This window comes from Loxodonta africana, chromosome 15 (assembly GCF_030014295.1).
Source record: "Loxodonta africana isolate mLoxAfr1 chromosome 15, mLoxAfr1.hap2, whole genome shotgun sequence".
NCBI classification, from domain to species: Eukaryota; Metazoa; Chordata; class Mammalia; order Proboscidea; family Elephantidae; genus Loxodonta; species Loxodonta africana.
This window is the reverse complement of record NC_087356.1, coordinates 23,630,075-23,643,148: the sequence shown is the minus strand read 5'-3', so window position 1 is coordinate 23,643,148 and position 13,074 is coordinate 23,630,075. Positions and strand designations below refer to the sequence as shown.

At 43.5% G+C, this 13,074-nt stretch overlaps 1 protein-coding gene across 1 annotated transcript in view; it reads right to left on the bottom strand.

Annotated features, from left to right (window-relative positions):
• Positions 1-13,074, bottom strand: part of ANTXR1 (ANTXR cell adhesion molecule 1) — a 274,861-nt gene that overhangs the window by 240,063 nt on the left and 21,724 nt on the right. Inside the window, exon 2 of the mRNA XM_003413659.4 lies at positions 3,082-3,153. Coding sequence (XP_003413707.2) covers positions 3,082-3,153 — 72 coding nt within the window. The remainder of the gene's footprint in view (positions 1-3,081; positions 3,154-13,074) is intronic.

Below are 13,074 nucleotides of genomic sequence, written 5' to 3'. Positions count from 1 at the left end.
CATGAAGCAACTTTGAGGTCGCTACTATTAGTATTCCTATTTTCCACAGAAAAATATTGAGGCCCTGAAAGATGAAGTAATTTAGCCAAGGTCACATGTAGGAGGGTGGTGGACTGCGGTTTGAAACCAAGCACCCTCATTCTAGAATTTGGGCCCTTAAACACTATGTTATACTGTCTCCCTGACATTGAGTTTAGCTCTGGAAAGAATAATGGTGGAAATGTAGGTCTCCGAGAGGCAACTGGGGACAAGAGTCTGGGCTGGAGACAGAATTTGAGATTTATCAACATACTGATGTGGGTAAAGGTGTTCAGAGAAAGAGTCAGCAGCAAGAAGGGAAGTGAGCCTAATACTGAACCAGCACCCACATTTCTTTAAAGGGGTGGTTAAGGCTCATGAGATGGAAGGAGAATCAAGAGCCAGTCGTCAAAAGAGCCAGAGAAGAAGAGAATTTCAAAAAGAGAGAAGTCTGAATCAAATGATGCCACTCTCTGCAGCAGAGTAAAGACTGAAAGGTGCTCATCGGATTTGTCCGCTAGGATGCCAAGTAAGGACCAAGCAGGAAGGTGGAGAGTGGAGATGAGGTCACATGGCAGTGGGTTAAGGAATGAGTTAGAAGTAAGGATACAAAGACAGTGAGTTTTCAAAGTCTCTTGAGTGAGAAATCAGTAAAGAAAAAGGGTGGTATCTACAGGAAGACAGATTGAGGAGAGTCATTGTCATCATTTTTAGGGGGATGAGGGGGAGGAGAGACTAGTTATCTGTAGACTGTTTTAGTCTGTAGACCATGGAGAAGGAGCCAGGGGAAAGGTAGAGGAAGATACAAGAGCAAAACAAATCCCTGGAGGAGAATGGAGAAGATGGGATAAAAAGAGATTAAATTGGAGAGGGAGGCCTTAAATGGGAGTGGCACGTGGCTCTCAGAGACTGTGAGAACTTGAGGAAAATCACTCTTGCTTGCCACTCTGTGGGTTCTCAGTGAACTAGGAGGTAAAGTCCTTTGCTAAGAGTCATGGGTGTGAGGTTGGGAGCTTGAAGAAAGTAGTGAGGAATGAGAATCTCTATTAGGAAAACAGGAAGAAGTCAGAACAAAGACAAATAAAAGGACTTGAAATTTCAAGGATCCCACTAAACTTAAAAATGATGTACGTGTATGGCATCAGCCACCGTTCCCTTCCCCCTATAGTACCAGCTGCCTATATTGTTTATTAAAATGAATAAGTAATCATTCGTTTATTCAGAAATATTGATTGAGCATGTACTGTGTCAGGCACTATTATGGGCACTTGGGCTGCAGCAGTCAACAAAATACAGTCCCTGTCTCATGGAGTTTACATGCTCCACCCATAGGCAACAAGGACCAGAAGACACCACCAGAGAAATGTGCCCCATGGTCTGGATTAAGCCATTTCAATTTCTCTGGTCCTTAGTTTCTTCATCTATAAAATGAGGAGATTGGACTAGGTGGTCTCTTAGTTCCCCTTCAGCTCTAACTAGCTAGTGAAGGGTCTGGAATTGCTAAAGGAACTGGGAAGGAGTGTTGAGTGCCCACTCTAAGCCCGACACTGGGCTATTTATTTAAACATGTTCTCTCTTATAATCCTTACGTGTAAATGTAGATTCAGCCAAGGCAACTAAATGGCCTATGGTTACACAATAGAACTTAGATTCAAACACACATCTGCCCAACTTCAAAGCCTTTTCTAGTAGACTTCCCTGCTTTGGAGGGAAGGGAAGACGTGAAGGGCAAAAGGAGACATGGCAGACACTGTCAAGCATCTGGAGGCAGAGTTTTTTATATCACTCCAAAAGACCAATGGATGAGGGAGCAGGAAAGGACATTCTGGCTCAAAGACGACTTGTTTTGAAAACTGTACTCGTCCAACAATTAGACTGTTTGCCGCAAAAGGCAGCAGTTTCTCAGCAGAGCAGTTCAAGTTGAGGGTTAGTGAATGCCTCTTAGGTTGGGAAGTTGTTCCTTTCAATTCTAAGTTTCTACGATTCTCTTAAGTATTTTTTAATACCACCCAGATGTTTGTTCCTCTCCTTTCTTTGTACTTTAATCTCCCCTCTCTCCTCAGTATTTGTTTTCTCCCATCATCTGAGTATAGCTGCTTCCTGCTGCAGCTTCCAGTTTTTGGCATTGCAGAGAGGATGCCCTCTAACCCTTCCCTCCAATCAGGCCAGCAGGTATGAGTTGGGACCAGTAACTGAATTTGGAGGGAATACATTTATCATTACCCTCGGCCAGAGGACAGCCTGTATTCTGAGCTGAGGAACCTTATTCAAAGCAAAAGTTCATGGTTACTCATATCAGCTGGAAGGCTCCATGGAGGCCATCCAGCAAGGACTGGAGTTGTGTTAGAATGTATGATAATCAGATCAATTTTAGTAAAGACCTTGACAGTTTGCTCCAAGCACATCAGGAAAACTGTCACAGTCATGCTATCCCTTGACAGTTTTACAAAGGAAGGGCAAAATGACTTCCTTTCCTTTACTAATGGGTGTTCATTCTACTGGATATGACACAAAGCTAAGGTGACCAACTGTCTTGGTTTACCCAGGACCGAGAAGGCCCCCAAGATGTGAGACTTGCAGTGTTAGAACCGGAACAGTCATGGACAAAAGTCCTAGTTCCCTGGAACTGAGGAATTTCCCAGGACATGGGACTGGCTGTGCTAAAACCAGGAAAGTCCTGGGCAAACTGGGGCAAGCTGGTCACCTTGCACATAGTCCAGCGAGAAGGTGCCAATGGCCCCACAGTGAGGCACTGTGAAAGAAACATGTTACAATGATCCTTTTACAGGAACGTATTGTTCAACCAGGGAGGGAGAAAGTTACAATTTTAGCTTTACAACCAAACCTGGCTCTTCCTGGAAACATAAGGCCAAAATTTACCCTCATATGTGGCAAAAAGTAAAACAAAGTAAATCGTTTCTGGCCCAAGGTCCGACAGTCCACTCTTGTCAAAAAAAAAAAAAAAAATTCCCAAAGTAGTTAGTAATTAGCAGAAGAGCAAACATGGTCTGGTTTTACTCAGGCAGAGAACAAGAAGTGAAACAGTTAAATAGTGTTTCTCACCTGATGAATTTATGGGCCAACTGCTCCACGAAGTAGTAGATTTCATTCCAGTGGTGCAGCACGCTTCCTGATCTAGGAAAACAAAAGCAGATGCTGCTGAACGCGGTTCATTCATAAGTCTTTACCTTATATTATTTCTCTTCACAGCCTATTACTTTGCATCTGGCCGATCCATTAACTGGTGCAGAATCTGGAGCGTCTACAACTTGGGAAATTAATTATTTGAAAGGGTGTTTAGACTTTTTGTTAGAGCTCTTCAAAATTTTGCTGAAGAATTGCCCCCACTTCAGCTCTCTTTCTCCCCACCCTGCACACAAGCACATTCACATATTAGTTCCCAATCTTGTAGAAAGACAGTTATTTTCGTGCTATTTATATTACTCCCCTGGTTAGGGAAGAAACACCATTCCAATTCATTTCAATGAAGTTAACACAAACTAGATGCCCCCAAAGGAGCCCTTGGGTGGCGCAAATTGTTACTAGCTGAAAGGCTACTAAAGTTTCACAGTTCAAATCTACCCGGGGCACCTTGGAAGAAAGGCCTGGCAGTCTGCTTCTGAAATGCTATAGCCCTGATAATTCACTCTTTCTTTTGTTTTAAAACATTTCATTTTTACTGTTCCTCTACCTGGCTGACATGCAAAATTTATACAATTTTTTTGATGCTTGATATGGGGAGAGATCCAACAAATATCCTAGAGAAAAGTCTAGATCCATCTGGAAACTTTCTTGCTAATGAGTAGGTGCTGGGTTTCACAGATGCCAAGTTTTTTCAAGAAGACAATAAAATGAGAGATCTAAGACAAAACTGGAGGCAAGAGGACATTTACAAGCTGGTTTCTCCTACCCCACCTCTGCTGATATTTGCCCTGCCACCGTGGGTTTGTTGTTGCATATTTATAGATGATCATTCTTTATCCAATTATATAAGCTGTGACAAAAATATACCCCCTCTGAGTCACACTTGAGAGGTACACAGCTTGCTTCCTCAAGCACTGAAGGTTAACATCCCAACCTGTTGCCATCGAGTCGATTCTGACTTACAGTGACCCTGTGGGGCAGGGCTTCCAAGGTTGTAAAATCTTTACGGAAGCAGATGCCACATCGCTCTCCCCAGGAGTGGCTGGTGGGTTAGCAGTTGAGTGCTTCACCACTGAGCCACCACAGTTACTTTAAGGTTAACATTAGAAAAAAAAAAAAAAAAACCAAACCCAGTGCCATCAAGTCGATTCCAACTCACAGAGACCCTATAGGACAGAGTAGAACTATCCGGTAGAGTTTCCAAGGAGCGCCTGGCAGATTCGAACCGCCAACCCTTTGGTTAGCAGCTGTAGCGCTTAACCACGAAGCCACCAGGGTTTCCAAGGTTAACGTAGCCTCCTAATATTCTGGGAACTAAATTGGTTTTGTCTTCTCTGGGTTACCCTGAGACTTCAAGGGACCTCAGCTACTAAAGAGGCAGGGGGATATAGGGTTGTCTGAACCTGCACCTTTGAATCCCCATAGTACTGATTTCTCTGCCTTCTTAACCCGCACTTGCAAGCTCTGCCCCACTGCAAGATAAGCCATCCCTTAGAAAAGGACAAAAAAAAAGAAAAAGGTATTGAGGTCTGTGGCAGCCGTTTACTGGTTTCAGCATGGGTATTGAACCCAAGTTCCCAGTAGCAGGAAGCCTGCTTACCTGGTGCCAGGTCTTCTCCCTGCCTCACTACCCATCAGCCACGGCTGGCCTTCCTGTTCCTGAATCCTAAATACCTCACCTACAAAAACACTTGGTGGGACTTCAGCCAGGCTCCTGCCCTTCTCCCACAGGAACAGATATGCAACTTGGACTTTCTGTCAAAGCATGCACATCTCATTGGCACTTTGACTTGTGAGCTGATTCCCTGGTTCGGATACTGCCTCAGTGGCTATTCCCAGAATAACCAGCCCAGGGTGGAGAGTCCATGTTCAGGCCATTGACTTCCTCTCAAACCTAAGTGGGCCCCTAGTCACACCCAGGAGGAGCACGGTGCTGGTTGGGGAAGTGACAGAGTAGCTCCAGTTGCAGCTTCTCTCCAATCTGAAACGTGTAAAATACCTCAGGGATCATGCCAATCTGTTTAAAAGTTGTTGTTGTTGGTTCCTATTGAGTCGATTCCAACTCATGGTGAACCCATGTGTGCAGAGTAGATCTGCTCCTACGGTTTCTGTGACCTTTTGGAAGCAAATTACCAGGCCTGTCTTCTGAGGTGCCTCTGGGTGGTTTCAAACCAACAACCTCTTGGCTAGTAGTCGAGCACTTAATCATTTGTGCCACCCAGGGACTCCTGTTTAAAAATTAATGGCCTTAAATCCTACCTATGGAGTCCTATGTTATCTTCAGGCAGTGAGGCTCATGCAAACATTGCTACCAAATCTCCAAGATGGAAATAAAAACTCCTTCTAAGCCCAAATATAAACAGTACAGGACTCTGTTGTAGACCTTTTTTCCCCCCAGAATTGCTTTTAACATGCAATTTCTGGGCAAACTATACTCACAGAGAGTTGTGCCCAGTTCTAGAAATCAGTGGATAGGAAAGGGCCTTGAAATTTGGGTCAATTAAGTTCTATCTCAAATGCAATTCTAGGCCCTGAAGTCTTCTCTGGGCCAGCGTGACATCAGGACAGTGTGTAGGGTCCAGGCCCCTCTTGGGACTTTATGTCTCTATCACAAGGGAAAACCTCAGCAAAATTTGGAATTCAAGCAGCCTCCCAGGAATTCTGCTTGAAGACAGTCCCGTAGAGTTCTCTTCTTGAAGATCCATTCAATAACTTGTTGTTGTTGTCACTAACTGCCAAGTCAGCCCCCAACTCCTGGAGACCCCATGCACAACAGAAGAAAATGATGCTGGTCCTGTACCATCCCCATGATCCCTTGTGACCTGGACCATTGTGATCCATATGGTTTTCATTGACTAATTTTTGGAAGTAGAGCTTTAGGCCTTTCTTCTTAAGTCATCTTAGCCTGGAAGCTCCCCATGAAACCTGTTCAGCATCATTGCAACACGCAAGCCTCCGCTGACAGACACTAATGATGTACCTTACGGGTGGGGTACACTGGCTAAGAATCAAACCTGGGTCTCCTGCATGGAAGGAGAGAATTTTACCCCTGAACTACCACTCCAATATACCTGGGTCCACTCAAAATCAGAGTCAGGGTCCTTTTACACCAACTTCTGTGACTTGGCTTTGGAGAAAGGTTCACTAGACCATGAGGCGACAAAGCCACCCAGACCTCACTACTAGTCCCGGAAAAAGGTAACTGGTGGAGGCAGCCCCAGAGTTTCTTCTTTCTGCTTTATTTTTCCTGTGCCCTCTCCAGTGTGTGAAACATGGTAAGGAGTCAAAAGCTTTTTCTTACATTGCATTCACTGTGTGTTTCCAGCGAGGGATTTGGCAAACAACCTTGCATTTGCCCTCAATAATAGTGCTCACTCACCTCTAAGTGTCCAACATGCAAAGAGTAGGAGCAAAGTAAGAACTCTGAATCACGTTCTGATTTGTTGTCTGAAATACATTCTTTTGTGTTTATGAGAGTTTCCAAACCTCCCTGTGGTTAAGCTCCTTAGAAAACACAGGCTCTTTCCATTAGCCACACATACAACCAGAGTCAGAAAGAATCAAGTTGGCCAAATTGAATTTAAGTGGCCCCCATTCTTTTGCACATGGGTTACAATATAATGAAAGGGAAAAAGAGCTCTCAGTTGGAGCCATCAGCCAGGAGTCTTTTAATTCTGGAAGAGCAGAATAGCCCTAAGGATGGAAATGATAAAACTGTCCGTCCCTGCTTTTCCTTCACCCCACCCGGCTGAAGTCACTGATGTCTTTGGTGATCCACCCAGGTCCCCAGCCAATCCTGGGAGGATATGAATATGCTCAGCTGCTCAGGCGCCAGCAAGTGGGACCTGCTGTTAGTTCCGCTGTTGAAGGCCCACATTTTTGTGCCCACTCCCTCCTCTCCCCAGCTCCTTTGTTGGCCTTCCCGTCCTTCCTCCAAGTCTCACCACTCGAACCAGATGCCACTGAGTCAGTTCCGACTCATGACAGCCCCGTGTGTGTCAGAGTAGAACTGTGCTCCACAGGGTTTTCCATAGCTGATTTTTCAGGTGCAGACCATTAGGCTGAGCTTGTTAACCATTTATACCACTCAGGGACTCTTCCTGGCCTCACACTGCACCCTAACTGGCTGGAGCCCCAATCCTGGCCCAGATCTTCAGCCCTTATCCTCCTCTACTGACTAGGGTCATAGTCAAGCATCCCTCCTGCTCTAAATGGCTGACCTTGACTCTTGCTTCCATACCCACTTCTTCAGACACCAGTCCAGACCCAAACCAAGCTGCCGAGCGATGTACTTTGAGTATGGGGTGACCCATCCTACTCAGTCTGTGTTGTGGAGACCCCAACCCTGGAGGCCCTGTTCCAAACCCACTGATTGGTGACAAATTCCTCCTTTAGTCAATCTAACTGATGGTTGTGAAACGATTTTTAAGCTGTAGAATGCAACCCATTAGTGATTTGGGAAATCAGTTGGGTGGGATAATGCCAACAACAACAATGAAAAAAAAAATAGAATATAAAAATCAGAATATATTGCGCATACACTAACAGGAAGTAATGTTATGTGAAACTTGGGGTCAATTTTGTGTAAGTATTATAAGCGTATTTCGTTAAGAAGTAAGGTACGTGTTTTCTTGTGGGTCATGGCCAAAATGATTTTGTGCCAAAATTTCTACCCCTTCCATCTGTACTCCTTCAGTTTTTTCCAACACACATATACACACACACACACACAGGCACGCAGTCAGTACTTCTGATACAAATTCAACACAAACTTGTTGCTGTGTTTGTTTTAGAAAAGATACCATTGGTTAATTTAACAAACAAAAACAAAAAACTACTCGCCGTTGAGTCGACTCTGACTCATGGGAACCCCTGGTTTGTCAACGGTGCTCCATAGGGTTTTCGATGGCTGATTTTTTTGGAAGTAGATTACCAGGCCTTTCTTCCAAGGCAGCTCTGGGTAGACTCAAACTTCCAACCTGTCAGTTAGCAGCTAGGCCCCTTAACCGTTTGCAACACCTAGGGACCCCATTGATTAGTTACCCTCAAGGTATTTCCCATAAATGAAACACACAACTGTGGCTCCATTTCTGGATTCACAGAGAGGAGGCCCCAACAGCCACTTTGCACCCTGCGGAAAGATCAAAAGGGGATGGGCCGACATCGCTTGAGTGACCGTGGGTTTTATTACTTGGAAGGAAGTGAATTGGAATAAGGGCACCAAAGGAAAGGATTTGAAAATATTGTATTATAAAAGCAAGATTGTTCATTGTTGAAAATGTAAGGGCGGGGGGAAAGCACAGTAAAAGGAAGAAAGTAAAAATCACCCAGCATTTCATAGCTCAAAGATCACCATTGTTCACAGTGCAGTGACTCTATTTTCAGGCTTTTCCCCAGTATATACGCTTTGCATATTTATAGGATACAGTCCCGGCTCTTTTAACCTAATACTGTGATTATAAATAATTTTTCATTTCATTCAATAATCTTCTACAGCCTCACTTGTAATGTCCGCACTTCCTCCACTTTACAGATTCTTTGTTACTGGTATAATTCCTTTTCATACACAGGACTGCTTTCATGTTTTCATTATTTTAACAGCATTATGCTGGACCTTCTTGTAACAGAATCTTTACAGACGTAATGAGGGTAATATTTTGAAAGTTTAACTTTGCTTTTCTCTTTGGCATCTGCACAGACATGACCTAACACACCCAGGTCAGTCCCAGACACACATCTGCCAGGGGTTACAGCGGAGGGTGGGTATTAACTTCTTCCAGCAGTGACACAAAGAGGGGAAAAAAAAAAAACAAATTTAATATTTGAAATTCTAGACATGATTCTGCAGCAGGATAACAGGATGAATGCAAGGCCTTGTCCAAAGAGAGAAGATTTTCAAAGTTTCTTTAGCAGTTCCAGAACCAGACTTGGAGGGCACAGATAGCAATATGAGGAAGATAGAGTTTCCCCTTGTGTCAGTTGCTGAAGAAATCTGTGCATTAGGGCCCAGAGGAGTGACAGAGGACTAGAACTGCCCAGCCCTCCCCTCTGATACCTGAGAACATGAAAAGAGAAGAAGGATGAGGTACACCAGGGGGTATATAGGGGAAAAAAAAAACTTTTTTTTTTTTTTTTGATCTCTGCTTGGGCCTCCAGAGATACCAAGAGTGCGAGATTCATGTTTGGGTGTCAGGGAGGCCATCATCCTGCATACTGCCCCATATCAAGGTAAGCCAGGCTGTGCAATGTGCTTGAGCCAAAGTTTAGCTTTCTTCAGCCACTTTTGGTTCTTCTGGGCATGAATGGGGCTAGAAGCTCCCAGGCTGGGGGTAGGGGTGGCAGTGGTTCAGAATGCCATGCAGTTGAGAGCAAGTACACCAGCTGGGAGTTCATCTTGTTGAGGTGCAGATGCAGGGTGGATGCCCCAGGCAGGGCAGTTGAGGGTAGGCAGGGCCTCCCAGGAATCTCCACGGAGAGCCAGGCTCACCAATGAGTCCTCTCCGTGCTAAGTGAGACCCCTGGGGCACCAGCCAAAGCCACCAATGAGAATCGAAAATGCTGGCCAAGTGACCATGACCAGACCAGGGATGTTACTGTGGCTGCCAGGGAAACCAGAGGACACTCTGTGGATCTGAGGTCCCCTTCACTCACGTGCCACAAAGGCACAGTAAGCCTCCCTCAAACACACATATATATGAACCAAAGAAGTGTTGGGGGTGGGGGGGGGGCGCAGGAAAAACCCCAAAGGCTAAAATAACAATGCAGGACCTTTTGTTCAAAATTACTAAGAATTTAGAGATAGTGACAGCGGAGAATTCAATCAAGTGTGGGGCCCTTCTAAGTGCAGGCCTTGAACACAGGCTGCACACCCTTGAAGCCAGTCCTAGTATCAACATTCTTTGTCCGTTTTCTATTGGGGTGCAAATGTTTTCTTAGTCTAAGGGGCAGCAAACATTCTGTAAAGGACCAAACCCACTGTCATCGAGTCAATTCCGACTCACGGCGACTGTATAGGACAGAGTAGAACTGCCCCATAGCGTTTCCGAGGAGGAGCTGGTGGGTCCCAACTGCTGACTTTTTGGTACGCAGCTGAGCTTTTAAAAAAGCACTGCGCCACGAGGGCACCTGGGCTGTACAGTCTCTGGAAATGACTCAACTCTGCCGTCATAGTGTGAAAGCAGCCATAGGCAGTACACCAACAAGTGAGCATGGCTATGTTCCAATAAAATATCATTTACAGAGCAGGCAGCTGTTCACAGTGTGCCAACCTCTTGTTTTTATTGATTCTTATATTCATTGTCATGTTTCCCCATGACAAGGTAATATAAAAATTTATATTTCTTTCTGGTAGCTGAAGTTCTAGTGTACTTTTGTTATTCATTTCCTGTTATTTATTGCTGAGAAGGTAGACTGGAAAAATTGTGCCTTGGGATATATATTGAGGCATTCTTTGTGACCTAATAAATATTTCATGGGCATTTGAAAGGAAATTTTATTCTCTGTGGGGTATAATGTTCAAAACACACTTATTAAATCAATCTCATTAATTATTATTCATATCCTCTATATCTTTTGAACTCTTGAGTATTCAGAGATGTCTTTTCAGATTCTGCTGAGATAACAATGTTTTTTATGTTCTGAGATCAAAATAAGTGTGAGTTATCATAATACATATCCTAAACATTGAAGCACTTGTATTCCTAGGATAAATTCTACCTAGTCTTGGTATATTCTTCTTCTATTACACTGTGCATTTTGTTTTAATGATGTTTAATTTAGGATTTAAAGCTTTGATTCAAAAGTTGGTTAGAAGTTTTGCATATGAACATGTTATCTTTGGTAAATAACCGATATCACATACATGTTAGCTTCCTAAAATGAAGGGGGAAACTCTCCATCTTTTTCTGTTTTCTGCAAGAGTTTAGCTAGTATTGACATTTTCTGTTCCTTGAAGATTTGGGGAAAACTCGGTGGCGTAATGGTCAAGAGCTATGGCTGCTAACCAAAAGGTTGGCAGTTCGAATCCACCAAGGTATTCCTTGAAAACTCTATGGGGCTGTTCCACTTTGCCCTATAGGGTCACTATGAGTCGGAATTGACTTGACAGGAATGGGTACAGGTTTTGAAGATTTGATAGAATTTTCCTTGAAATGAACTGGCCCAAGACCAAAGGACCTTCTCCTAAGGATAAATGAATCCCCTCAAATACTCAGATTCTATGGGTGCAGAGCAAAATCTAAAAGACTGAGCATTTCACCTAAAGAGATTTTAAACAGTTACCACACTGGACTATTATTATGACCTTGGTTCAAAATTCAGGGACATTCCCCCCTCTTACTACCCAGTAGGTGGGCTTGAGTGGAGGAAAGGAGAAATCTGGGAGCTAAAAATAAACTACATTTATAATTATTTCTTTAAATATTTTGGATTTAAAAAAAAAATCTTTGAAGCTATATGTCTCTGTCAACATCAGTAATGAAATAGTATCTATGAGCTTCTCCTACATCCCAGATTTGGGTTACATCACCTGGAATTTGAGTTTCAAATTATTTTGTTTAAATTTTTCATTTTCTCTTGTGAGAATCCATTTTTTTTTAAATAATTTTTATTGTGCTTTAAGTGCAAGTTTACAAATCAAGTCAGTTTCTCACATAAAAACTTATATATACCTTACTACATACTCCCAATTACTCTCCCCTCAATGAGACAGTCTGCTCCCTCCTTCCAGTCTCTCTTTTCGTGACCGTTTTGCCAGCTTCTAACCCCTCTACCCTCTTATCTCCCCTCCAGATAGGAGATGCCAACATAGTCTCAAGTGTCCACCTGATCCAAGCAGCTCACTTCTCATCAGCATCTCTCTCCAACCCATTGCCCAGTCCAATCCATGTCTGAAGAGTTGGTTTTGGGAATGGTTCCTGTCCTGGGCCAACAGAAGGTCTGGGAGCCATAACTGCCAGGGTCCTTCCAGTCTCAGTCGGACGATTAAGTCTGGTCTTTTTATGAGAATTTGGGGTCTGCACCCCACTGCTCTCCTGCTCCCTCAGGGGTTCTCTGTTGTGTTCCCCGTCAGGGCAGTCATCGATTGTGGCCGGGCACCATCTAGTTCTTCTGGTCTCAGGATGATGTAGTCTCTGGTTCATGTGGCCCTTTCTGTTTCTTGGGCTCGTAAATACCTTGTCCTTGGTGTTCTTCATTCTCCTTTGATCCAGGTGGGTTGAGACTCATTGATGCATCTTAGATGACTGCTTGTTAGCATTTAAGACACCAGACGCCACTCTTTAAAGTGGGATGCAGAATGTTTTCTTAATAGATTTTATTAGGCCAATTGACTTAGATGTCCCCTGAAACCATGGTCCCCAAACCCCTGAACCTGTTTCGCTGACCTTCGAAGCATTCACTTTATTCTTGAAACTTCTTTGCTTTTGGTTTAGTCCAGTTGTGCTGACCTCCCCTGTACTGAGTGTTGTCCTTCCCTTCCCCTAAAGTAGTTCTTATTTACTATCTAATTAGTGAATACCCGCTCCCGCCCTCCCTTCCTCCCCCCTCTTGTAACCACAAAAGAATGTTTTCTTCTCAGTTTAAACTATTTCTCAAGTTCTTATAATAGTGGTCTTATATAATATTTGTCCTTTTGCAACTGACTAATTTCACTCAGCATAATGCCTTCCAGGTTCCTCCATGTTATGAAAAGTTTCACAGAGAGAATCCATTCTTAAAGTTTCAAATTTTGCTCCACAGCTTCACTTATAACCTTATGATTTATTAACTTTTCTGCTGCCTTTTTTTTTTTCCTGCTGCCTTTACTTTCTTCTGTTTCTTTTATACCATATCTTTTTCTCATACTTTATTTCAAATACATTTCCCATTTTGATGTCAGTGTTTTCAAGCCAGTTTTTCCGGTAACGGTATGTG